Source organism: Terrapene carolina, unplaced genomic scaffold, assembly GCF_002925995.2.
Source record: "Terrapene carolina triunguis isolate 2854851 unplaced genomic scaffold, T_m_triunguis-2.0 Scaffold62, whole genome shotgun sequence".
Taxonomy (NCBI): domain Eukaryota; kingdom Metazoa; phylum Chordata; order Testudines; family Emydidae; genus Terrapene; species Terrapene triunguis.
In genome coordinates, this window is record NW_020664413.1 from 9,462,191 (window position 1) to 9,487,315 (window position 25,125).

Genomic DNA, 25,125 nt, shown 5'->3' on the forward strand with positions numbered 1-25,125 from the left:
AGTAGCAAATGCGCATTACACTAGCTCTGTAGGCTACTAGTAGAATGTCATCACTGCAGTATCTGAGCACCTGGCAACAATTATATTCACATGAGTAGCTTAACACATCAGACCAGAGGTAGGTAGGATAAGTGACTACAAATTTCACTTTTAAAATAGTGTAGTCAAGGGTTGGGGAGGGATGAGGCATGTGCGCACTGGAATGGGACATGAATGTGAGCCAATGGGAATGTTATTTCTAAGGGATGACTCTTATATTTCGTTCTGAAGATGGTCAGATTCATAACCATCCTCACGTCTGAAAGCAAGTTCCACAGTCATGGGTCAGGGCTGAAAAAAATCAGTCTCCCACTATCACTTCTACTCCCCTTACACTATCTGTTGAGTTTTTCATCATCTTTGAGGACTGCAGCCACTTTGGGAAGCTGTGTTCATGGAGGGGAAGATGATGTAATATTCAATGAGTAGGCAGCTCAGTCATCTGAGCACTGGAGTGATGTACTCCAATTTACATTTGTCAGCAGGCAGACGTATAAGTTCTGCTCCAGCTGCAGTTTCTTTAGTGACTGTGGACTCCCTCCTGAGTAATGTGAGCGGAGATAGCTGAGCTGGAGCTGATGAATGTATGGATTGCAATGATCACTCCAGGTTTGTGGAGTATGGCAGGTTGGGAAAGTCTTCTAGCCATCTGAAGGTGGGTTCTTGTTATTTGGATATCTATTATCAAAGAGAAATCCAGAATGATTCCTAAGATGTATACCATTTTGACAATGAGTGGGCAGAGGATGATTTTTCTGAGGATGATGGTCTAATCCTTAAAAATGCTAGCCACGAGCACCACTATTTCCTAGGTACATCTTTGTCTCCACTTAGTTGTCAGTTACTCTAATGTAATGACTGTTTATTATTATTTCTTTAATCTTTTAGAGCATATTATTCAGGGCTTGCCTATACAATCAGTGTACAGCAAGCTGGGATGGAAACCTACAGTGCTCTAGCCCGCCACACAATAACTGGCCATGGAGACCCTGCCACCATGCGCTAAAAGTTCCGTAGTGTGCTTTGTGTATTGCGGCAGTATGCAAAAGTGTAATTCAGAACTTTTAGTGTGTGGTGGCAAAGTCCACATGGCAACATAGTGCACAGCAGGCTACAGAGCTGTAGCTTTTCACTCTGGCTTGTCATGCATTACGACTCCGTGTGGACAAGCCGTTAGTTCTCATTCTACTATACCTACAAATACATCCTTCCAATAAACACAAACTGACAAAAAAAATTTTTTGGAGACCACACAACTGCAGTTCCAGACCTTGCGTGCCTGCAAGAAATTCATAAATATTTTTCATTGTAAAACCTACATTTGATTTAGTTGCATTAGAAAGATGAGATACAGTACTGTAGCTTAAAAAAATAGACCACACACCCAGCATTTCCACTCCATAAAACAAACACCAGTTCATGGCATTTGTAAACCAAGACTCATCATGCTGAGGCAGTATTTGCCGGTTACTATTTTATATAAGTAAGGGTTCTCCTCAAGAAAAAGAAAAAACTGTACACTCAAAAGGCCTCTGTGCTTCTCTACCAAAAAAAAAAAAGTCTCCAAACCTAAGAGATTGGGATTTACAGTAGCTCTGAACAGAATCCCAAATCAAAGCAGCAGAATAATTATATTTTATTGATGACTATTTGGTTTCTGCTGAGTTCAATTTGATCTATAGCTACAAGTTATCAAATTGCTTACTGCAGAAGCCAAAGCTCCATTTTCTTCACTTCACAAATTGATCCCAATTAATGCACTCTTGGGAATCATCAGTCACTGCAGAAAGGAGAATATATATGTGGAAACTGCTAATCAGTCCTGCTTTGCCACCTAATAATTAACTTTTAAAAGATCCTGACATGGCTCCTCACCTTCTCTCTATTCCCCAATCCAGGCTGATGATCAATGTATGTGCTCCTCACTTTCCATGTAGTGTTTTGCTGTTTTCCCTCTCTTCCCTACCCCCATCCCACTACAACACACCCCCTTCAGCTTTTTGACACACCATCTCTCGTCTTACTCACGCTCCCAAAGATATTTTACAAAGGGTCTCTCCAATGTACCTCTGCACTCAGCACTCATGGGTCTGGCAGACTTTAGAGATAACAAATTAAGTTATTGTCAGAATATCACTGGGGTTGTCCTAGTAGTAACATCTAATTAGCAACACATTCCATATAATGAGTGTTACACGGTGCCAACATATTACCAAACTTGACAGAGAACTCTGTTGTCAAAGTTAAAAAAACAAAACAAGTGAGCTGTCAGGGTGAATCAACAGATGATTGCTACTAAATCAAAGGAGCCAAATGAGCATTAGCAATGGGTCTGGGAATGAAATAAAGCCTTGGTCATCCAACTCTCCGAACCACTGGCCTTTTAGGTTGGAGCACTCATCAACAAGCAGAGGCTAAGACAGAATTTTTACGGACAAAGCGATACTGATTAAGTTTATGTGACTGAGCATGCTGCATAACCAGTTAGTGCACAAGCCTTTTATCTCCAATGGCATAATCCTGAGAGGTGCTGAGCAACTGCAACTGACCTTAATGGAATCAGGCCTTAAGAAACCAGGGTTCAAGTCCTAACTTAGTGTGGGGCTTGGTTCAGGCCCTTAGTTCAAAAGCGTAAAGGAGGTCATTTGTGGCCATTACTGATGGAGTTATCTAGTGCTTTCTGAAAGCTTTAGAGAGTTTTTCTGAATTGCCAATTACATACATACTGTATCAGCCGAGGCTAAGAATTGGAACAACCCTGAAGGATCAAAAAGGGATCTTAAGAAACATCCCGTCCCTCTTTTTCCAGAACAGACCAATGAGAGCTAACACAGTCCCTCTTCCAAGGGTTCTTAAAGCAAAACACAGGCACCTACCCCATTGGGTTCTCAGAACAAGCTTTATTTCATTGAAGTCTTATTCCTGTCATTTAAATCTATGTATTTTTCCAATGCTGATTTAATTAAAAGGCAAATGCACAAATAGAAAATAATATGCTATGGAACAGTGGTAGAAGAACGACTCCAAAAGACAGAATGGCACAGGCAGATACCCTAGAAATGATACATCTCTTTCTTCCCCTCTATGCTCCTTTATTCACAGTCTCTCTGTTAAAGTGCTTTTCCTCATTGCTCAACCTCGTCTCCCTAATCCACCCTATTTTTTTGCCCACTCTTTGCCTTGGCTCAGTCACCTTTTTGCAGTCTCTTCTAAACTGAACATACAGCCAGGAAGAATAAGACACAAACTTTCACAACAAAAATTGATGAAGGGTTAAACATTAAGGCACAGGCAGGTTATTTATTGTGTTTTGTTTCTTCAACAAAATGATTTTATGAAGTTCAGTGTACTGTGGGATGAAAAACTTCCATGTCAAATATTTATTCATTGTAATGTAAGGAGTGGTGGAAAAAGGGTTATGAAGAATATTTAATAAAAATAATAATTAAAAAAATAATAAAAATACATCCAAAGCATGATATAAATTCATTACTCCTCTTAAACCATCTGCTCTGCATTTTGATAAACTAGATAGTACTGTCTTTGGTTAACTTTCAGTGGGTCTTTTGAGGTATAACTTTGGCTACTGGAGAACTCAGTTTTAGTCCCTAGCAGTAGAGTTTAAATATATTGGGACACATTTTACGTACCTCATTCAATCCTTATTCTGGCATTATGCCAAGGAGAATAAGGGAAGGCAGAAAGGGAATCTCCCTAGTTGGTTTAATTAACACCCTTTGAGATTTGCCTGGATCTATCTTTAGGGTGATCAGAAAATGAGACCTGCATTATTTTGCAAATGAATTTATTCATAAGTCTGAAGAAGAAATTGACTCTAAATAACCTTGGTGAGCTAAAACACTCCTCTGTAGACTTCTATGAGAATCTTTTCATTATTCTCTCTAATTCTCTATCCACAGTATTTCATCATTAAAACATCTAGCACTCTCCTATCCATCACCCTGGGGTCTTCACAGACCCCTGTGTAAATTTGGAATAGCAGGGTGTGAATTATACATCACAAGTACATCCTATTTGTGGATAGACTGCTGGGGGGGCTGCAGATCTGCAGCCGCTTGGTACTCTGTACTTTTTGGTTGTTGTCTTCATTACTACACAAATGTTTAAGTAATGCACTCCAACAGGGTGCCTTACAGATGATTATTTAGCTATTTTGTTCTTTAGAGTATAGACGAGTCCTTTGTCCCCTTTGAAGACCGTAGGAGTTGCCAGCAGTAGTCGAGATCACAGCACAAGATACAGCTCTAACACACACACACACCTCTGTAGCCTCTCAGATGAAAACTGTAAGCAAGTTACCATGTGTTTGGTCTTTTATTATTATATTAAGATGAGCAGCTATGTCTGTATACATGTGTCACCTGCTCTTGATGCAGTCTCTCGAGGGGTCCCAGCTTTCTCCTAACTGGTCCCCTTCAATTCATCTACAATTATACCAGTCTATAACCTCTTAACTTCAATAGAGTCTATGAACCCTTAAACTCCCAGGCTTGCCATCTCCTTTTGTTCCCCTGTCAGTTTCTCAGAGGCAATCTGGCATGGGGCTGTTGGCCCTCTGCTGTCCTAGGGCGTCCTGCCTCCCTTTCCCTCGCTGTTCTCCCGGGCCCCCCTGTATAGCTGGGCTTGTTTTCTTAGTCGTTACAGCTGTAGGTGCACGTGTCCATGACAGGCAGTTCTGGATGCTGCATGGGGTGTGATCAGTCTGACTACAATAAGCAAGGAAGATGCTCCTCACCTGTCTGTCTATGTTCAGTGTGGGGTTTGTAAACCCCATTAGAGCAGGTACGTAGAGGAGAATTCGATGAACTGCTATAAAATTGTGTTGTCCTTACGTTTAAAGATTATCTGAGGCTTTCAATAATGCCATGTCTATAAAATGTGTATCATAGGGAGGGAGTGATTTGGGACTAAATACTACTTTGAAGTGTCTTCTTTGATCCTATGCGTCCCATCTTATTGCAGAACTTTTAAGCCAATTTTATATCAGCTACTATGACTACTGTAAATACAGATGCTCCTCTCACAGGCAGATTTTAGATTTAACATCTTTTCCCAGAAGACTCTTGTTTGCTCCATCACATGCCTCAAAGAGAAATCATAAGTGGACAGGATGACTTAGGCAGTTAGGCGAAAGCTAGAGTTTTTCAATAATCGGTTCAAATCCAACTTGGGTTGGTAGTTGCTGAAGAGTTACTGCTATTTGAAAGATTCTCAGGGTTTATGGAAAATTATTTAAGATGAAATTCACCTCACCTGGATAAAGCTGGGGTATTCAGGCATGAACTCTCTGCAGGTGAAGTGTAGAGCAGTTCAGGAGGTGAAATCCAGCACCCTCACTCCAGGACGATTGTGTGGGGCTGCTATGCATCTCTCTCACTGCTGCTGTTCCAAGTCTATGGACTGCAACAGCAGGCACAGCCCCTCTGCAACAGTTGTGTACTGTCACTGGATCCACATAGACCTGAATATGCAGCCCTTCCCTGGCCTATTCACAAGGTAGCCTTCCAGTTCAGCATAGGCCCCCCACATAGGAGTGCACAGCCACCACAAAGAACCCAAGAGGTCTGCCCTGAAGAGCCATGATGTATTGGTACTGACTTTGAGAAGGCAAAATGATCTCTCACAACAAGAACACAGCAATCCCATGCTTCTCCCTCTGGGGAGATGCAAACAACATAATAAATATGTAGTCCTGTTGCTTAATGCCCTACTGGAAGGCGCTCAGATACTACAATGATGAGCACAGTATAAAAACCTACATCGAGAATCCCCTAAAGGAAAGGCTGCAGAATACTAGTGCCCTTGTTATCCTTCCAGCACTCCGCCATCTCACCTGGTATGGCGAAAACCAGAAAGGAAACCAAAGTTGTGCACTGGTCTGTGACTGATATGGAGAGTACCTGCTGCTGGGCCTGCTCCTGACTGACGTAAGACTCCCATGTTTTCAACTATAAACCATCATCTTTACACAAGCTGACAGAGTTGGGAGACAGAAGGAAGAGGAGGGACTGGGCAGCAGATATTTAAACACTTACTGGGGCAGCCTCACCCCAGTGACGATCCTTTCCATGGAAATAGGAGCTACGTTAACACTGGCTGAGACAACGGGTTGTTTTTGGAATCACCGAAAATATCCAGGGCATGACTATTACACATTCACTCTACGGTATTTATATTTATGGAAGATGGTAAAATTAACCGACTTCTACTTAGCTTCAACTGCCTCAAGAAAAAAATACGGAAATAAAAATCCAGATGAGCTATTGACTAACAACAGCCGGATGACAAACCTATCTATAGATGGAATGCACCAATTTGAACCGGACTTAATAGAATATGCCCCATTATAAACTCATTCAGTTTCAAAAGAAGGGTGTTGTAATTTAGCATCCCAGAAAATCAAGAGCTAAACCTACATATGCCACCAAGAAAACACCATTAATTAGCAAGCAGAGTTGACAGACTATTGCATTAACATCAATGTACCCATTTAAAGTTATTCTATGGGAACCTTTCCACTAGCTGCAATTAAAACCAAGCAGTGACACATAGTGTTTGGACTGATATCTCCTTTAAAAGAAGAAGTGTTTAGGCTTGAGGGGGAAAAAATAGATACCTAGAAAATTTTAATTGTACTTTGAGACTAAAAGAAAATCTGAGATCTGTAGCAATTTTAGTTGAAGATTATTACCCAAAAGTAATAATTTGCAATTATGTAGTGCCTTACATTTTAGGATCTCAAAGAACTTTACAAACAATTAGTTAAGCACCACACTTTACCTGTGAAGAAAGTGATTATTATATCCATTTTACAGAGGAGTCATAAAAAGGGTAAGTCAGCGGCAGAACTGCTATTAGAAGCCAAGAACCCTGATTCTCAGTTGAACTATACTGATTTGCTCTAATTGAAAACATGTTTAATGATAATTAAGGTGTTTTTTTTTAAAAGTTTTGATGCTAGAATATAATTGAACTGGAAAGGTAGTTAAACATGTTTCTCACTTACAGTGCCTACAGAGAGTGGAATCCATTGTTTTATTTCTGCCAACAGTATAATCCAAGTTGTCAAGCTATTGTAAACAATTTACAACATCAGGTTAATCTTGTTCAGTATACAATTCATAAGAATTATATAAAGAGGAAATTGTCACTTTCCCTATGCCTGGATACCATCTCTAAAATAAATGTTGTGAAACAGTTCATCTGAAGAATTTAAGTGACACTACCAACCTTTATTCTTTTACAGAGGCCATCTGAACTCTGTTTATAGTACTGAGATTACTATATTTGGCTAAACCATTAAGCCATTATCATGGCAATGGGTTACTATAAATAGCAAAGGCAACACTGCAAGTTTAAATTTCCACTTGGAAAGCATCAGCTCAGCATCATAATCCATGCATATTTTAGTGCGTTTGGGTCAGCTATAATCTCATTCAAGATCAAACAAACTGATTTAATTGCACAATTCACCTTGTTGTTTACACACACACAAAAGTGACTGGTATGGTCTTGGGAACTCCTTTCCTGATTATATTTGACAATGGCTTTATATTTAACACACAGACGTGGGAAAGGTCAAGTCATTCTATAAGGTTCTGTATTTGTCAAAGATAATTCTCATACAATAACTCAGGGAGGAAGAATGTTAGTCTCTCTATAAAAGCTCATAAAACCTGCTCATTTACACTGCAGTAGAATATATTAACCCAAAATATCTTTTCATCTTGACTACTACCATCACTCCTAATACACTTTAACAGAGGAGAGTCTGGAAAAGTAACTTGCTGCCAAAAGTGACAGGAAATCATATTTTCATTGTGGATACATTAATCTCTAAACTTTACTTTCCATAACAATGAACAGAAGACTATGAACTCATTCCCAGGAAGTCCTGAATAAGGTTCTGAAAGACTTTCTTTTATCCACTCAGGCTAGGTCTACACTACAGCGGACTTCCGACCTAAGATACGCAACTTCAGCTACGTGAATACCGTAGCTGAAGTTGCGTATTTTAGGTCGGCTTACCTGGCGGTGAGGACGCGGGAAAGTCGACCGCTGCCGCGCTGCCGCCGACTCCGCTACCGCCTCTTGTCGAAGTGGAGTTCCGGAGTCAACTGTAGAGCCATCAGGGATCGATTTTACCGCGTCCTCACGAGACGCGGTAAGTCGATCCCCGATAAACCGATTGCTACCCGCCGGATCGGCGGGTAGTGAAGACGTAGCCTCAGATTAGAGGAACCACTTTACTTCTTCATGAAAATCTTATATATCGCACACCTATGTATGCCTTAAGAAATATATTTTATTTACATATTGTATTAAACAGGATAATGTGAATACCACTACACTGTAATGCGTTGAATCTGCATTGCTCAGCTGTGTTTCTAGGCCCTAGCTAACAGCTAAAGAAGGTTTTTCTTGTACATACTTTTAAATCAATGCATGTGTAACCCACACACCTCCTGGGTGTGGCGTTCTGTCCCATCTAGTGGCACCGAAACCACTTAAAGAGAGATAAAATGAGTCTGCTCTACAGACTTAGCTGACAGCAAGCTGGCTTTTAGCTCACGCTGTAGCGGCTCATGCACTAAGCTCCAGAGGTCCTGGGTTCGATCCCGCTCACCGACAACTGGGGTCTGTTGGCGTTACAAGTGGGGGGTCATCTGGGATTTCAACTGGGAAGTCTCTGGAGCTCAGGATACACTTCCTCGACTAGGGGAAATATGTAACCCACACACCTTCTGGGTGTGGTGTTCTGTCCTATTTAGTGGCACTGAGACCACTGTCTTAAAGAGAGATAAAATGAGTCTGCTCTACAGACTTAGCTGACAGCTAGTTGGCTTTTAGCTCATGCTGGAGAGGCTCATGCACTAAGCTTCAGAGGTCCCCAGTTCCATCCTGCCCACCGACAACTGGGGGTCTGTCGGCATTATACATGCATAGGGAAATTATCTAAAATATCGTGAGAAAATTAGTCTAATCTCTTCATTGCTAGGAAAATTATTCTCAGACATTTGGAAGGACAAAAATGGTCCACTTGTGAAAGTTGTATTCCTTTCACTTACAGGGTCATGGTACGATTATATGAAAGGCTAGTTTCTGGAAAGGTGGACAAACGGAATATTTTTGTGAAAAAGCCACACCAATCTGGGGTGGAGTGGGGGAGATATTAAGATTAGCAGAAGAAACATGACTACAAATAACTAAAAACATCAACAGTCAATAATACATAGAAAGGGATGAGTTAGGTTTCCATGTTAAGCATCATTGCAAAATAGATCAAAGATAGAGTAACTTCCCACAACAGTTTACAAGAGAGCATTTTCTGTTAGACAATTTTTCTGCTAAGTAAAATTAAAGATGGGTCCTCAACAAAATCCCAGATCCAGTCATCTTTAGAGAATTTGAAGACTCTATCTGGATCTGAATTCAGCAAACGGCTCCTCTCTCTCTGTAACAGGATGAAACAAAAGCTTGGCTTCCAAATAGCCTCAAGGCTATGAACCTTAGGTGATCATAAGCCAAATTTTGCATCCTGAGCCCACCCTGAGTTAAAATTCATAAACAACTTGTATATATATTTTATATTTCTGAAACCCTAAAGTTGCTTGCAGGATTTCTAGGTATGGTAACATACTATTGCACTTGTAGTTCTCTTTTAATTCTGTTCACTCTATCTTGTAAATATCAATTAAAAAAATTATATGCTTCAAGTACATACCAAAAATGCGTAAGGCAGCAGCCAGACAGACAACTGGCACAAAATGTGCTGCAAAATTGTGAGGGATTAGGAGAATTTCTGGGTAAGGATACCAGGTAAAAGCCTTTTTCTCTTCAGGTTCTTCACAAGGTGCACATGGAGCAGACAGGACCTGGATGCTAGTAAGAGCTTCATCCAAGAGACCTCAACACACCGACTTCACGGAGCTCAATGCTTCAGAAGGGCAAAAGGCTGAGCTGAATCTGCTGAGATCAAACCTATGGCTGCAGTCTCATTACTTCCACAATGATTATCAGATCACTTTGCCTTCCCTATCTATGAAGCATTAGTAGAATGACTGTTCTCAGAGACTGGATATTACAGGAATAATCCTAAAATCATCTTTGAATCAATAAATGCAAATGTAAACCAAAACAGAGTAGACAACAGGATCAACCTATTTTAGCTAATGTTTGAGATCACTAGAAGAGTTTTGTTAGGAGACTGATTTACAAAATTCAAGTGAAAACAATAAATAAATAAATAAATAAACAAACTTTTCCCACTTCTGCTAACTACAAAGGAAATGTTTCTGTTCATTAATCAGCAACAGGAAGCCACATTCAATGGGCAGGCCCAAACCCCTGCACGGATTTAACATGTTTCTGAATTGCCTGGACACAATGACCTTTATCTAATACAGAACTTAGATCTTTTTACTTTTTATAATTCTGAAAAACAAACAATATTGGTTGGATTTTTCCAACCTCAAACAAAAAGCTTTCCTTGACTGTTGCACAGATTAAAGGAAAAACCATGCCCGCTAATTCTCAGTTACATTCCTTTATTCATTTGATTTGTACACTGCGCCCATCAACAAGTTTCTAGGTCCACATATAGGCTTTAAAAAGGTCCCACAGTAAAGAATAATTCCCAGGACAGAAGGCTTTACTGAGCCCACTTAAGGCAATGGAGTTCACGCCTGACTCCTAGAGTGAAAGGAGTCATTTGTTCCAAATCACATCTCCTTTTCCCGTACTCTTACTTATTTTTTCATTTCTCTGAAGTACAGGTAGAGGAGATGTATTAATTCTAAAGTCATTTCCCCTTTGCTTTCAATAAGGCCATGTCTAGGCTAGGAAAATAGACTGTGTTTGAAAAGGAATTACATAGCACGTTTTCGGCTCCAATTCAGCAAAACACTTGAATACACACTTAACTTCAAATGTATACTTAAGTCCCATTGACTTCAACTGTCATCAATTCAGCAAAGCACTTAAGCATGTGCTTTTAACACTCTCTCTCTCTTTTTTTTTTTAAAGTATTAGTGGTTGAGGAAATCTCTAGGCCCCCTTCTCGCTTCAACCACAACCAGCTAACATGTTTTTAAGAGGCATGAAGCCCAATATGATCTAGTGTTTAAAGAGGTGTTAGTTAAAACATGCTAACTAGCATGTGCTTAAAACAAAACATTTTTCCTGTCTAGACATGGCCTAACACATAGACTCCTTCACCTTTATTCATACTGATTAACAAGAGTAAATGTGGCAGAATGTACTCCAAAATTCTTAAGGGATTTGATTTGGGCACTTGATACTTAAGAATATAAGAATGGCCATAGTGGGTCAGACCAAAGGTCCATCCAGCTCAGTATCCTGTCTTCCGACAGTGGCCAATCCAAGTGCCCCAGAGGGAATGAACAGAACAGGTGATCATCAAGTGATCCATTTCCTGTCGCCCATTCCCAGCTTCTGGCAAACAGAAGCTAGGGACACCATCCCTGCCCATCCTGGCTAATAGCCATTGATGGGTCCATGAGCTTATCCTCCATGAGCTTATCTAGTTCTTTTTTGAACCCTGTTATAGTCTTGGCCTTCACAACATCCTCTGGCAAAGAGTTCTACGGACTGACTGTGCATTGTGTGAAGAAATACTTCTTTTTGTTTGTTTTAAACCTTCTGCCTATTAATTTCATTTGGTGACTCCTAGTTCGTGTGTTATGAGAAGGAGTAAATAATACTTCCTTATTTACTTTCTTCACACCAGTCATGATTTTATAGACCTCTATCATATCCCCCTAGTCGTCTCTTTTCCAAACTGAAAAATCCCAGTCTTATTAATCTCTCCTCATACGGAAGCTGTTCCATCCCCCTAATCATTTTTATCGCTCTTTTCTGAAGCTTTTCCAATTCCAATATATCTTTTTTGAGATGGGGCAACCACATCTGCATGCAGTATTCAAGATGTGGATGTACCATGGATTTATATAGAGGCAATATGATATATTCTGTCTTATTATCTATCCCTCTCTTAATGATTCCCAACATTGTGTTTGCTTTTTTGACTGCCTCTGCACATTGAGTGGATGTTTTCAGAGAACTATTCACAATGACTCCAAGATCTCTTTCTTGAGTGGTAACAGCTAATTTAGACCCCATCATTTTATATGTATAGGTGGGATTATGTTTTCCAATGTGCATTACTTTGCATTTATCAACATTGAATTTCATCTGCCATTTTGTTACCCAGTCGTCCAGTTTTGTGAGATCCCTTTGTAGCTCTTTGCAGTCTGTCTGGGACTTAACTATCTTGAGTAGTTTTGGATCATCTGCAAATTTTGCCACCTCACTATTTATCCCTTTTTCCAGATCATTTATGAATATGTTGAATAGGACTGCGCCCAGTACAGACCCCTGGGGGACACCACTATTTACCTCTCTCCATTCTGAAAACCGATTTATTTTGTAACTTTTTCTAGTTACTATCTTTTAAATACCGATCGTGTGTAGGCTAGAGTCAAAGCCCACTGAAGTGACTGATGGTCTTTCCATTGATTTCAATGGGCTTTGGAAAAGATCCTTAATATTCTACTGAACATGGAGGAGGCAAGGTCCATGACCGGAAGAGTTTACCCTCTAAGATGTTTGATCCTACAAGGTGCTGAGTGCCTTCAACTCAGCACCTTTCAGGAATTTACTCTGTGGACTCAACGAGAGAGGCAAAGTGAAGATTATCTTTGGAATGTGCCATGTTATATTTTTACATATGTATATCTATTTAAAGGATCATACATGCTGTTAGGATATTTGAATATTTATCAACTTGTCTATATTTGTCTATTTCTAAACTTCAATATGAATGGCAATATACAAAAACCTGTAGGAGAACACTTCAACCTCCCTGGCCACACAATAGCAGATGTAAAGGTAGCCATCTTACAGCAAAAAAACTTCAGGACCAGACTCCAAAGAGAAACTGCTGAGCTTCAGTTCATTTGCAAATTTGACACCATCAGATCAGGATTAAACAAAGACTGTGAATGGCTAGCCAACTACAAAAACAGTTTCTCCTCCCTTGGTGTTCACACCTCAACTGCTAGCAGAGGACCTCACCCTCCCTGATTGAACTAACCTCGTTATCTCCAGACTGATTCTTGCCTGCATATTTATACCTGCCTCTGGAAATTTCCATTACATGTGTCTGACGAAGCGGGTATTCACCCACGAAAGCTTATGCTCCAATACATCTGTTAGTCTTAAAGGTGCCACAGGACTCTCTGTTGCTTTTTATATATTACACAAATACCACAATGCTCTATCTGAACTGAGGGGTGCTCATTTTGCGTGGGGGAAAAATTGCCTTGAGACCCTTCTTCATAATACATAGACCAAAGAGGGAAGAAAACAATCAGGAAAATATGGAACAATCTTCTAAACCTCTCTAATAGCAGCTGCAATAACATCTGTAATTACTTCTTGTACAAGTTTCAAATCACTAAGAGCAAATTGTATATTAAGTCAGCTATCCTCTGTTTCTAGCTTTGTTAACTTGTTGCCTAGAGACTCTCAAGAAACTCTAATAAAGGTTTCATCATTTCATATCAAACACATGATACATGGATTGAGGGCAACCTCTGCCTTGGATCCAATTCCTGGTTGGATGTTAAGGCGGTGCATATCTGTTATAGTACCTCTTACTCAAGGACTAGCAAATATCTCCTTTGAATCCGTTATTGTCTCATCTCATTTGAAATAAGCTATTACACCTCCTCAGCTGACGAAGTCATCATATTAAGTATGACTTATCTGAAAAATTCTAATCAGTTTTTAGAGCTGAAGAGAGAACTATTAGCATTATATAATTTCAAGTGTAATGACTACCTTTATTTGCTCATTGTGACCCTATAAATTACTAACGGAACTCAGTATTCTATTTTATCCTTTAACTCTGGTAGAATTTATTTTTGATTGTTTAAGAAGAGTACATACTGAAGATACACTTTACCCCTAGATATTTTATCTCAGCCCAGTTTTATGTAATATGGTTTCAATGAAATAAAGAGGAAAGAACAGTTAAGCTTCTCCCAGTTATTTTAGGAAGGTTTCTATAATAAACAACAACATTTCAGATGAATTATTGTCCTAAAAAGACAATCAAATCTTCATAAATATGATTTTATTTGCAGGTCCTCTATTCCAAATCCAGGAATTGCAACATCACATAAAGCTGGTTTGATACTACCCAATATGATGATATGTGGCTGTCCTGTATTGCTTCCTCTAGTACAGGGCTTTCTCAAACTGGAGGTCGGGAGTCCTCAGGGGGTCGCGAGGTTATTACAGGGAGGATCGTGAGTTGTCAGCCTCCACCCCAAACCCCGCTTTGCCTCCAGCATTTATAATGGTGTTAAATATATTTAAAAGTGTTTTTAATTTATAAGGGGGGGGGGGTCCACACTCAGAGGCTTGCTGTGTGAAAGGGGTCACCAATACAAAAGTTTGAGAACCGCTGCTCTAGTACAACTAGTCACATGCTATTCAAATATCAAGTCAACTTTTAGGTACTGACAAGAAGTCATTTTTCTTCTAGAGAAATTGTGACCACCATCCAATCACACTGAAGTTACAAACTCTTCCCAAACAAATTGAATAGGAAAAAATGGTATACATAAAGAATGCAGTAGCTCATGTTGTTACGAGTACTGTGTTGATGTAATATACTTCTTCTGATTTAAAATCACTAAACCAGTTACCATAAAAATCTGCATTCATTTCAAAGCTGTATAATTTACTTTTACATCATTAAAGGTTGTAGCCTTTCATAGCTGATTAAACATTTGTCCTACATCCTACCCATGCATGGATATCAGTTACCAGACCATTTGATATGTCCACGTTACAATCAAAAACAGAGGCCTGATCTAAGACCATTAAATTCAATGGAAAGTCTCCCACTGATTTCACTGGGCTTTTCACATGAATGTTCCATTTGTTGCCATTTTCTAGTCACCTGTTATACTTTTTACAGCTACAGACACATCAGCTTGTCGTTGCTTTCAACTGCTTTGACAAGTCTGAATATGTTAAATGTGTTTTACTGTCTCGAATCAAAGAATGGGACTGCAAGTTCTTTGGGGCAGGGACTATTAGTATTAGTACAGAACCTACCGCAATGGCTAAGGGCTCCCAGGTGCCATGGTAACACAAATAGTAATAAATTACTAATCACAGAAGGACAGTACATAAATTAGAGACACAGTAAACCTATTTTAATTTTATTTGTTGGTTACCAAGTATCAGGTTATAAGTTGCATTGGATCCCAAACACAAATCAGGGTAGTAAAGCATGTCACACAAGTTGTTGGGAAAAACGGTCTCATTTGAGTAACATATATAATCCACCCTGTGGGGCATTGATGAGAGGGAAGGTTCCGTAGTTTATCTAGCGTCATGGCTGGAGGAAAGCTACCCAAACCACTTCAGAGTCTGGCTCAATGAAGGCCAAAATAACCCCACACAGGTTTATAACTGCAGCAGAGATAAGTCACATCAAAATTAAATTATTCATCCACATCCCGTGGGCATCAGATTTTGCTCCTTTAAAAATGGCAAGATAAATTAATATTTCTTCTCATCCCCTCTCTGTTCTCCCAGACACATGAATCGATGCCAAGCGGTCCTCTCTTGCTAGCCAGGCTGCCGCTGTATCTCCCAGTACTCACAAAAAGCCCAAACACATGATGTGATGAAGAACCCCAGCTTTCCTTGAAATCAATGGGAGTGAGGGTGCTTAGAAACTTGCAAGACTGGGCTTCCTCTCAGCAATACAAACATTGTATTTGATTGTGCACTGCTTGCCATAGATTCAGTGCCTGTTTCTTGTGGGACCTTCTCTAAAGGGCCAGACCAGGGAGCTGTGGAACACGGGTGCGCTGTCTGTTAACGGAGTAGCTGCTAGGAGTTGGTTCTCACTGAGTACAAAGCTTGTTGTTTAAGGCTAGTGATGAATAGTCAAGTCATTTTAAGAGCAATTTGACTCTGCAGTTCTTTTTTCACCCAGGTGCTGCAAGTCAGAAAGGAGTGCAATTTGGGGTAACTGGGATGGTTTACTCGATAATTAAACAAGCAACCAAACAATATGTGACTCCCCAGCACCTTTCTAAAAAGAGTGAAGGATTCTAGGAAAAGTTCTTGGAAGAGGGATATAGTAGAAACTACTTCCTGAAAGAAAGTTGTTGCAGATACAGAGGACGCTGCCATCCTATCCCACACACAAACTCACTGATGTTTGTTGGTGTTGCTTTTTAATTCAATTTTCTAGCTGTTATTTATTTTGGATTGTGTGTCCCTGCCACCTGCTACTTTAATTCTCTGTAACTAAGAGGTGGGGCTCAGTATGGCCCCCCACTTCCATTGCCAGCTGGGATTCAGTCAGCAGTTCTTACCTGACATTGTCGTGCTTCTGGATGTAGATCTTATGAAACATCATATCCTCCTGTTTGGCATTAATGTCGGCTTTCATCTCCATAGCAACGTGACGAGGAAGTACAGAGAGCAGGAGCCGCTCCTGTTGAGTCAGACAGATGAACCAATTAAAACACCTGCTTCCCAGTTAACAAACGCACGTTGTTTCTTATCGGAGAGAAACGAAGCCATCAGTTCAGTGACTGATGAGCAAAAGCAAGAGGAATGGTCTCCATAAATGCAGCAACCAGTTCTGCCATCAAGGCACCGGGGTCCTGTCCCACTCAGAAAAATATGAACACAATATCAAAGGGAAAGTAAATTAACCTTCATGCCAGATCCACTATATATGCTATCCACAGTTGCAGATTCTTCCAGATGAAGGAGCCATATAGAGGCAGCTGCTTCAGTGCCCAAGTCTGTATAGTACACAAGTTTGCATTCCAGTAGGGGGCTCCAAAGCAGCAGGACTTCATTATATAGACCAGCAGTCACTGCAAAGTACTGAGGGGCTCTTTAAAGAGCAGTATTACTAGCTGAACACATTCCCAGGCAGCAAGAGTAACAAAGCCTCATGTAAAAATGTAGACTTGGAAGTCTCATTATATAAACCATGCATCATTACAGGGTTCTCTGTTGGGCATAAGGCTACAGGACTGATTTCCCAATTCCCCTGAAATCCATTTAAGAGTCTCATTTTACTTCACTAACCTGCAACAGGCAGAGCACAATCTAACTCACAAAGGGAACGTTCCTCACTACAAGCAATATGGGTTCTCCGTGGCAGGGAAGGGTTGCACCAATATAACTGGCAGGAGAATTTGGCCCAATTGTACAACACATACTCCTGAGGGCATTCTGCACCAAAAAAATAAAAAATGTGGCCGCCCCAGAATAAAAAATTCGGCTGCCCCAGAATAAAAAATTCGGCCCCCCCCAAATTAAAAATTCCCCCCCCCCCCAATTAAAAATCCTGAAAATGTTATTTGTCAAATAAATGTGGAGGCTCCAGCATGGCACTGGGGAGCACAGGCCACTGGCTGCACAGTGGTGGGAGATCACTGTGCAGCTCCCCCCAGGGACACGGACTCAGCAGTGAGGCTGCACCCAACCCTGACACAGCGCAAGGACCGGGCCTGGCCCAGACACACCCCAGGGCCCTGCCCTTCCATGCCAGGTGCACCAGGAGTGGGCAGGCAGAATCCAAGTGTGGAGGGATCCGGGTGTGGGTTGAGAGGTTTCTGTGTGGGGCAATCTGGGTGCGGGTGGCTCAGTGGGGGATCAGGTGTGGGTGGGATCTGGATGCTCAGGAGCTTGTGTGTGGGGGGGTTCTGGGTGCAACGGTAATGGGACTCTTCAGGGGGGTCCAGGTGAAGGTGGTTGGGGCTCAGTGTTGGTGGGGATAGAGCTCAGCAGGGGGGTCTGGGTGTGGGGGGCTCAGTGGGGGTCCAGATGCTGGGGGAGTGGGGCTCAGTGGGGTGGGGATCCAGGTGCAGCTGGTTGGGGCTTGGTGGGGTCATGCAGGGGGAGTGGGACTCATCGGGGGGGTTCTGATTTCAGGGGGGAGGTGAGGCTCGGCGGGAGGGTCTGGGTATGAGGGGGTCTGGATGCACGGGGGTTGGGTGGATGGGAGAGCAGCTCCCTGTACAGGGATCCCTCCCCCTGCAGCTGAGGAGCAATGGGTGCAGGAAGCGGGCTGGAGGTGGGGAGTTTGCAGAGCTTCCTGCAGCCCGGGGAAAAATCTGGGGGTGGGTCTGACCCAGACCTGGATGCCGTGTAGGGGAAGAGGAAGTCTTGTCCTCCCCAGCCCAGCAGGGACTAGCAGCTAAGCCCAGCGCAGGGAGGAGCCACCAGCTCGGTCTTCCCCAGTCCCACTTCCTACACCACAGTTATTTACCTATCTGCCGGCAACCTTGGGCACCCAAAACATACTGCTAGGGAGGGTTACATGACTGCTCTTGTGGCTTCCCTTTGCTTCCCCATTAGAAAGTCATTTTTCTGCGGAGAAGCAAATAAATCTGTAGGGGACATAAATTCTGCACATGCGCAGTGGTGCAGAATTCCCCCAGGAGTAAACACACTATTAGTAGTAATTTTACAGTAGCACCTGAAAACCTCAATTAGGATTGGGGCCCAGTTGCATAAGGCACAGTAAACATACATACATACATACAGTGACATTACCTCCATTACCTACCTTCCATCACCCACAATTCACATCTCTCTACCCTCATCCTGAGCAACTAAGGTGCATCCTTGTTTATTTGTAATATCTTTGTGTTTTAAAGATTAAAATGGGCTCAGTGTAGCTTTCATAAAATTACTTTGTATGTTGTTCGCTATCTAGTTTTGTACCTTAAGAAAGTGAGTTATTATGTCACATTACAACTGATGGGAGTGGGACAACTTTTCCTAAATATCAGAGAAAAGCCTCTGTGACCTGGCCATCTATGTAGCCTGTGATCAGCCTAAATCTGGTAGTAATTTTTATGCAGAAGTTGCAGAATGTAAATCTGCATGTGTATGCATGCTGGTGTTTTGTGTGTGTAGTTAGCATTAGACCAGATACAATACGGTTTTGCCTAAATCCTTTATTTGCCTTTTATTTTCTGATTTCACCTCAAAAATTTTTTAGTTTAAGGAATTTTTTTCTACAAGAAAAAGGCAGATTAAAATATGGACATCTATTTTGTTGGTCCAACTCAAATGTAGTCTAATCAGTAGGCAAGAGGCAAGATGTTCTGACAACACTGTAGAATCACAACGATTTATACAGTCTACCAGTCCATACCATCTCTTTTTCCTGCATGACAATTGCTACTACATAGCATGGAGGAAAGCAATTGTCCCCTTCACCAACCACACAATCATAATCTAGTCTAAATGAAGGTCCATAACCTTATTCAATAGATCATTAATTCCTAAAAACACAGAACTCCACAGATCAAACTGCAATCATGACTCAGAGGGGTCAATGCTCTTGTACTAATTGCTCACATCACCATTAAAAACCCTCTTTTCCATAGTTCATTCCATTATAAAACACAATTCTGGTTTTTAATTCATATTTTGTCTTACTGTTGCCTATTTACTTGTGTCCAAGTACAGCATAACAAACTCTGTGGGAACTGTAAGAGAGCAAACTTGTTGATAATATGTGCAATGCACTCACTAGAGAAATCTTTACAATGCATAGTGTTGCACTGTATTTACCTGTCCTTTAATGTACATTGTCAGGGCTTGATTCCCATCTCCAGTCCCTTCATCTGTACCAATAATATGGAACAAAATTTATGAGGGATCACTATCAGGCACAGCTCAAAACTGTAGCAGCTGAGAGAAGGTACTGCGGTCCTTGAAAATACATAATAAAAGAGGTTTGCATCATCTGTGCCGGTGTGCTTGAATATCAAAATAAGAAACTTTAGCTATTTTCACATCAGTTATACTTGCGCTTCTGACACTAATGTATGTCATGAGCACAAAAGCACAATATAGTTCATATATTTACTGGAATAACCAAGGCACATTGGTGCACACACCATTGCCTCTCAGTTAATAATTGTAATGGACACCCTCAGATGTGCAGAAGCTGCTAATCCTACATTGAATTTTACACATCTGTCAGATAACTCAGAGAGCCAAATAAAAACTCCTTAATAGAGCTGGGCAAATTTTTTTGGCAAAACCTTTTTCTTTTTTGGCTAAAAAATGCAGTTTCTAGTTGATCAATACATTTTGTGAATTGGTGTTGAATTCGCCCAATTCTTTCACTTAAAAAAATTGAAGTTTTGTTCCAATATTTTCAAAATTAAATGTTTTAATTTTTTGATTTGAAACTACTTTTCATTTGTAAATTTTCTTCAATTTTATTTAAAAATGTAAAAAAAAAAAAAAAACCCTCAATAACAAAATGAAATCATTTCACTCAACCCCATCCAGATTTTTTTCAACTTTTTGGTTCATCAAAAAGTTGTAATTTTTTTTATTATTTCCACATCAGTGGGCAAATAAAAAAAATCAGGTATTTTTAAAGCTCTACTCCTTAACCCAGGGACGTCTTATGGGCTTGTGACGCTCTCCGTAGGTCCATAAGTGCAGAAGGATGATCTTGTGCTTACAGCACCACTATGGTGATCAGAAGACCAAGGCTATGTTATTGGCACTGCCACAGACTTCCTAGGCAACTTTCAGAATGTTCTTTAATTTGTCTACTTTCCCCATCTGTGAAAGGAGAATACTAATATTTCCCTACATCACAGGGATTTTGTCAGGCTCAATCTATTGATGCTTCTGAAGTATTTTGAGATCCTCAGATGGAAAGCACAAAGCATCATCATCAACCAATGAACAGGTTACACTTACCCAGATATAGTTTGCCATCTCATACAAATACATGGAGTAGTAATAGCCTTCATTTAATAACTAATCTAAGCACAGTTCAATACAATTTACTGGTACCAGTTAGACACCTTCATTTTATGTAACTGGTTAAGAATATACACAATAAAACACAACACAACTAGTATCTAGCTTTAAATTTCACTGAGATCTCTAATGAAACATTGCCACCCTAACTGTAATATCATTCAGCATGTATTGGCCAGGCGAATAGTATTGCCTTGCTATACTTATGTTGGCAGTAGTCAAACAGGAGGAGAGAAATAAGTACAAATTATATACATTTCCTTGATTTTTATACAAAGATATACTAGATAAAGATACAGAATTACAGATAGATCTCTCTCTCACTCTCCAGCTATGTATAACTAGCTAACATACCTATATTACTAGCTAGGGATAATCTCAAAGCACTTACAAAGAGTAATTAATTAAACCTGTGAACCTGCTTGTGAAATAGGTATTAATAAAATAATTATACCTGTTCGACAGATAGGGCGAGTGACTTGTTCATGGTCAAAAAATTAGTAATGCTGGAAGTAGAAGCCTGTAGGCCTGACTTTAAGTCCTTTCCTCTAATCTTTAGAAAATACACACTTGTTGGAGGTTGTTTAGGGTGCGCAATTTCAGCTAAGAATTCTTTATTCCATTCCAGTAATGCTAACCTCACTTACTACTCCTCGCCAGGTTATAGTGGATAATGAAATCACTAGAAGGTGGGTGAGGTAATAACTTTTATTGGACCAACTTCAGCTGTTGAGAGAGACAAGCATTCCATCTTACCCAGACCTCTCTCCCATACAGCATGTGATAGTACTGTCAGATTCCCCAGATACTGTTAGATAATCTTATAGCAGCAGTTGGCCTGGATGGATATTTTTTACCTATGCCTAGTCTGGAGACTGATTCATGTCTTGTCACCTGAAGACAAGATTACAGCAATGCATTTTACAGGGGATACACCTTAAACGAACTGGGAAATCAGTGCCAGTACAGGATGAAGTAGCAAACTTACTGAACAAACTATCTTGCTGTGAGACCACACCAGCATTCTAGGGCCTGCACTGGCTGCTGGTGGGTTTCTAGGTGGAGCTTAAGCTGTTGTTTTTTGACCTATAAACCTCTAAAATCATGAAATGGGGTTTCTATTTTTGACCTATAAATTGGACTGCCTCTCCCGCCATGCATCATAACTACAGTCTGGGGAGACATTCCAGCTGGATTCCCCTCGGTTTAAAAGGGAGGGATCTGCTAACAGGGCGTTCTCCATGAGGGCCTCTTGACTTTGCAAAGCCTGATCTAAAGCAGCCCAAACTTCAGGGCATGCTGCAAAGCCCATCTGTTTGCCAGGGTTTTGTGGGAGGGAGAGGCTTGTTGACATCTGGCATTTGTAGGTAAAACATTTTCCTAGATTGGGGATTTGGGGGTAGGAGAGGCTGCTGGTTTTATCTTACTGTGACTGTATTTTTAGTTTGTGTAAAAGGCATTTAGTTACGGTTGCCAACTTTCTACTCGCACAAAACCGAACACCCTTGCCCCGCTCACTCCATCACCCCTCCCTCTGTCGCTCGCTCTTCCCACACTCACTCACTCGCTCATTTCCACCAGGCTGAGGCAGGGGGTTGGGATGCAGGAGGGGGTGGGGACTCCGGCTGGGGGTGCGGGCTCTGGGGTGGGGCCAGGGATGAGGGGTTTGGGGTGCAGGAGGGGGCTCCGGGCTGGGACCGAGGGGTTTGGAGGGCGGGAGGGGGATCAGGGCTGCGGCAGGAGATTGGGGTGAGGGCTCCAAATGGGGGTGCGGGCTCTGGGGTGGGGCTGGAAATGAGGAGTTTGAGGTGCAGGAGGGTGCTCTGGGCTGGGGCCGAGGGGTTCGGAGGGTGGGAGGGGGATCAGGGCTGGGACTGGGGGTTGGAGCCTGGGGAGGGGGTCAGGGATGCAGGCTCAGGGCAGCACTTACCTCAGGCAGCTCCTGGAAGCAGCAGCATGTCCCCCCTCCAGCTCCTATGCGGAGGCATGGCCAGGCAGCCTTGCGTGCTGCCCCGTTCACAGGCACCGCCCCTGCAGCTCCCATTGGCCACAATTCCTGGCCAATGGGAGCTGCAGAACCAGCGCTTGGGGTGGGGACAGTGTGTGGAGCCCCCTGGCTGCCCCTACTCATAGGAGCCGGAGGGTTGGGGGCATGCCGTTGCCTCCAGGAGCTGCGCGGAGCCATGGCAGGCAGGGAACTTGCCTTAGCCCTGCTGCGCCGCCAACCAGACTTTTAGTGACCTGGTCAGCGGTGCTGACCGGAGCTGTCAGGATCCCTTTTCGACCAGGCATACCAGTCGAAAACCAGACTACTGGCAACCCTACACTTAGTGCATGAAATGGATGCTCTTTATGTACCAGATGTCAAAATAAATAAAATATGCTTAGGTATACATACATACTTCATTTCATGGTGCCCATGTTGGCCAAAAGTAGCCCAGAATAACACTGTCCATGGCCAGAGCTACAGATGCAGGTGCGCTAAGGCAGAGCAGTATAGTGAAAGTTGTGTTGCCCTTCTGACTCACAGAAATGCACAGCCATTTCAACTGATTCATTCCCCTCCTATCTGAACTCACAATCAAAACTGTAAGGTACTTCTCAAGGGAAGCCACAGAAACCTCATTTCATGAGTTATTTAAAACTGGACTGGAAAATTTACTGCAGGGCATGGTCCCACATTATCAAGGGAATGGACAAGCTGACCTAAAAAGTTTTTTCATCTCTAATTATTATGATGTAAGAGACTCATTGTAGCAAAACCAAAGAATGTATTAGCAAATAGATATGCCCACAGCCCTTGAGAGCAAGGCTGTGTGCTGATAGCAATTAGGCCTTTTTGTAACAAACACTAAGTGAGGACATTAAAAATGGTTAAAAACTAAAATGTAAGTCAGCGGAAGCCTGTAGTGTTGTGTTCAAAGCCACACACACGATGTGAAGTGAGGATGCTCTAGAGACAGATAGAAGAATGCCTTTGGAGGCACTGGGGCAGCACCCTCTATGGGGAACTACTTAATTTCTGCCACAATTGGCCTCCAGCTGCTAATGTGTGCAGAAGAGCCAAACAACAGCCCAACCACTACCAAATGCTGTTTGCTGTGCTGACAAATCATCATGCTGTGCACTTATGATGGAGTGAAGTATACACCCTGTTCAGAGGGCCAGCACAAGGCCCATATGCCACTCGTGCTCAAGATAGGCTTAGATGGGACTTAAATGGTGCATAACACCGTGCAAATCCTCTGCTTAGGGTGAATTTCATACAGGGAGCACAGGCAGCAGGATTTTGTTGGCACCCCGAACACTGGTCTATAACGGTAGCTGAGTGAAAAGGTTCCTCTGAGCTCTCTTCTCCACCTTCCCAAATCCTGCCCTGCCATCCGCGATGCATTTTCACACAGGGTCATTCAGTACCTGGCCCTAAATTAACAATTTTCAGACTAATTCCAAATCAGCAGTCCCATTCTCAAATTTCTTGTCACTCTCCTTCGTACCTGTTGCTGGTTCTCCCTTTGAGAATGTAGCCTGGCCTGAATGCACTCCCTGGTCTCTTGGAATGCTTGTCTTTGAGACACCTCTGCTGGGTAATGCGTACACACTCCTACAATGTTTGTGCAGGAGAAGATGAGAACATTGGAGACCAGCTGCAACAAAAAAGAGAAACATATGATTACAATTTGGAAACCTACCATCAACAATAGACAGAATACTTAAAAGCTCAGCATGGTATATGAATCATTCCACAATCCAACACATGACTGAGTCTAGTATTCTTCAGTTCAGTGCATTTGCCGTTCTTTGAAGTATAAACTTTTACACATGCCCTCAGAAGCGTATTTCTTCGCATTAATGTAAATTCTTTTCTCTAATTCTGTTAGCAATCAAGTGTCTTAAAACTACTATGGCAGAGACTTATAAAGAGGTTTTAATGTGACTATGTTTGGCTAGCTCAGAATTATGTAGAAGAATCTGAAGGAAGATTTTAATTATTACTGTTTTAAAATACCTGCATATACGGCATGAAAATACGTTGAAAGATACATTAGCTTTCATATTTCAGATAGTGTTCACTTATTGCAAGGAAATAACTTTAGATTTCAATCGACTTCAAAAACTGGGAATTTTTTTTTATCACCCAGTCTCAGCTCTTTAAAACGAGTTGAATGACAATGATTTTCAGATCACATC

General features: G+C 41.6%; 1 protein-coding gene across 1 annotated transcript in view; it reads right to left on the reverse strand.

The window, feature by feature from the left end:
* ADCY5 (adenylate cyclase 5) overlaps positions 1 to 25,125 on the reverse strand; it is a 296,914-nt gene that overhangs the window by 106,508 nt on the left and 165,281 nt on the right. The window contains exons 2-3 of the mRNA XM_026647401.2: positions 24,432 to 24,581; positions 16,488 to 16,609 (exon numbers count right to left, since the gene is read on the reverse strand). Coding sequence (XP_026503186.1) covers positions 16,488 to 16,609; positions 24,432 to 24,581 — 272 coding nt within the window. The remainder of the gene's footprint in view (positions 1 to 16,487; positions 16,610 to 24,431; positions 24,582 to 25,125) is intronic.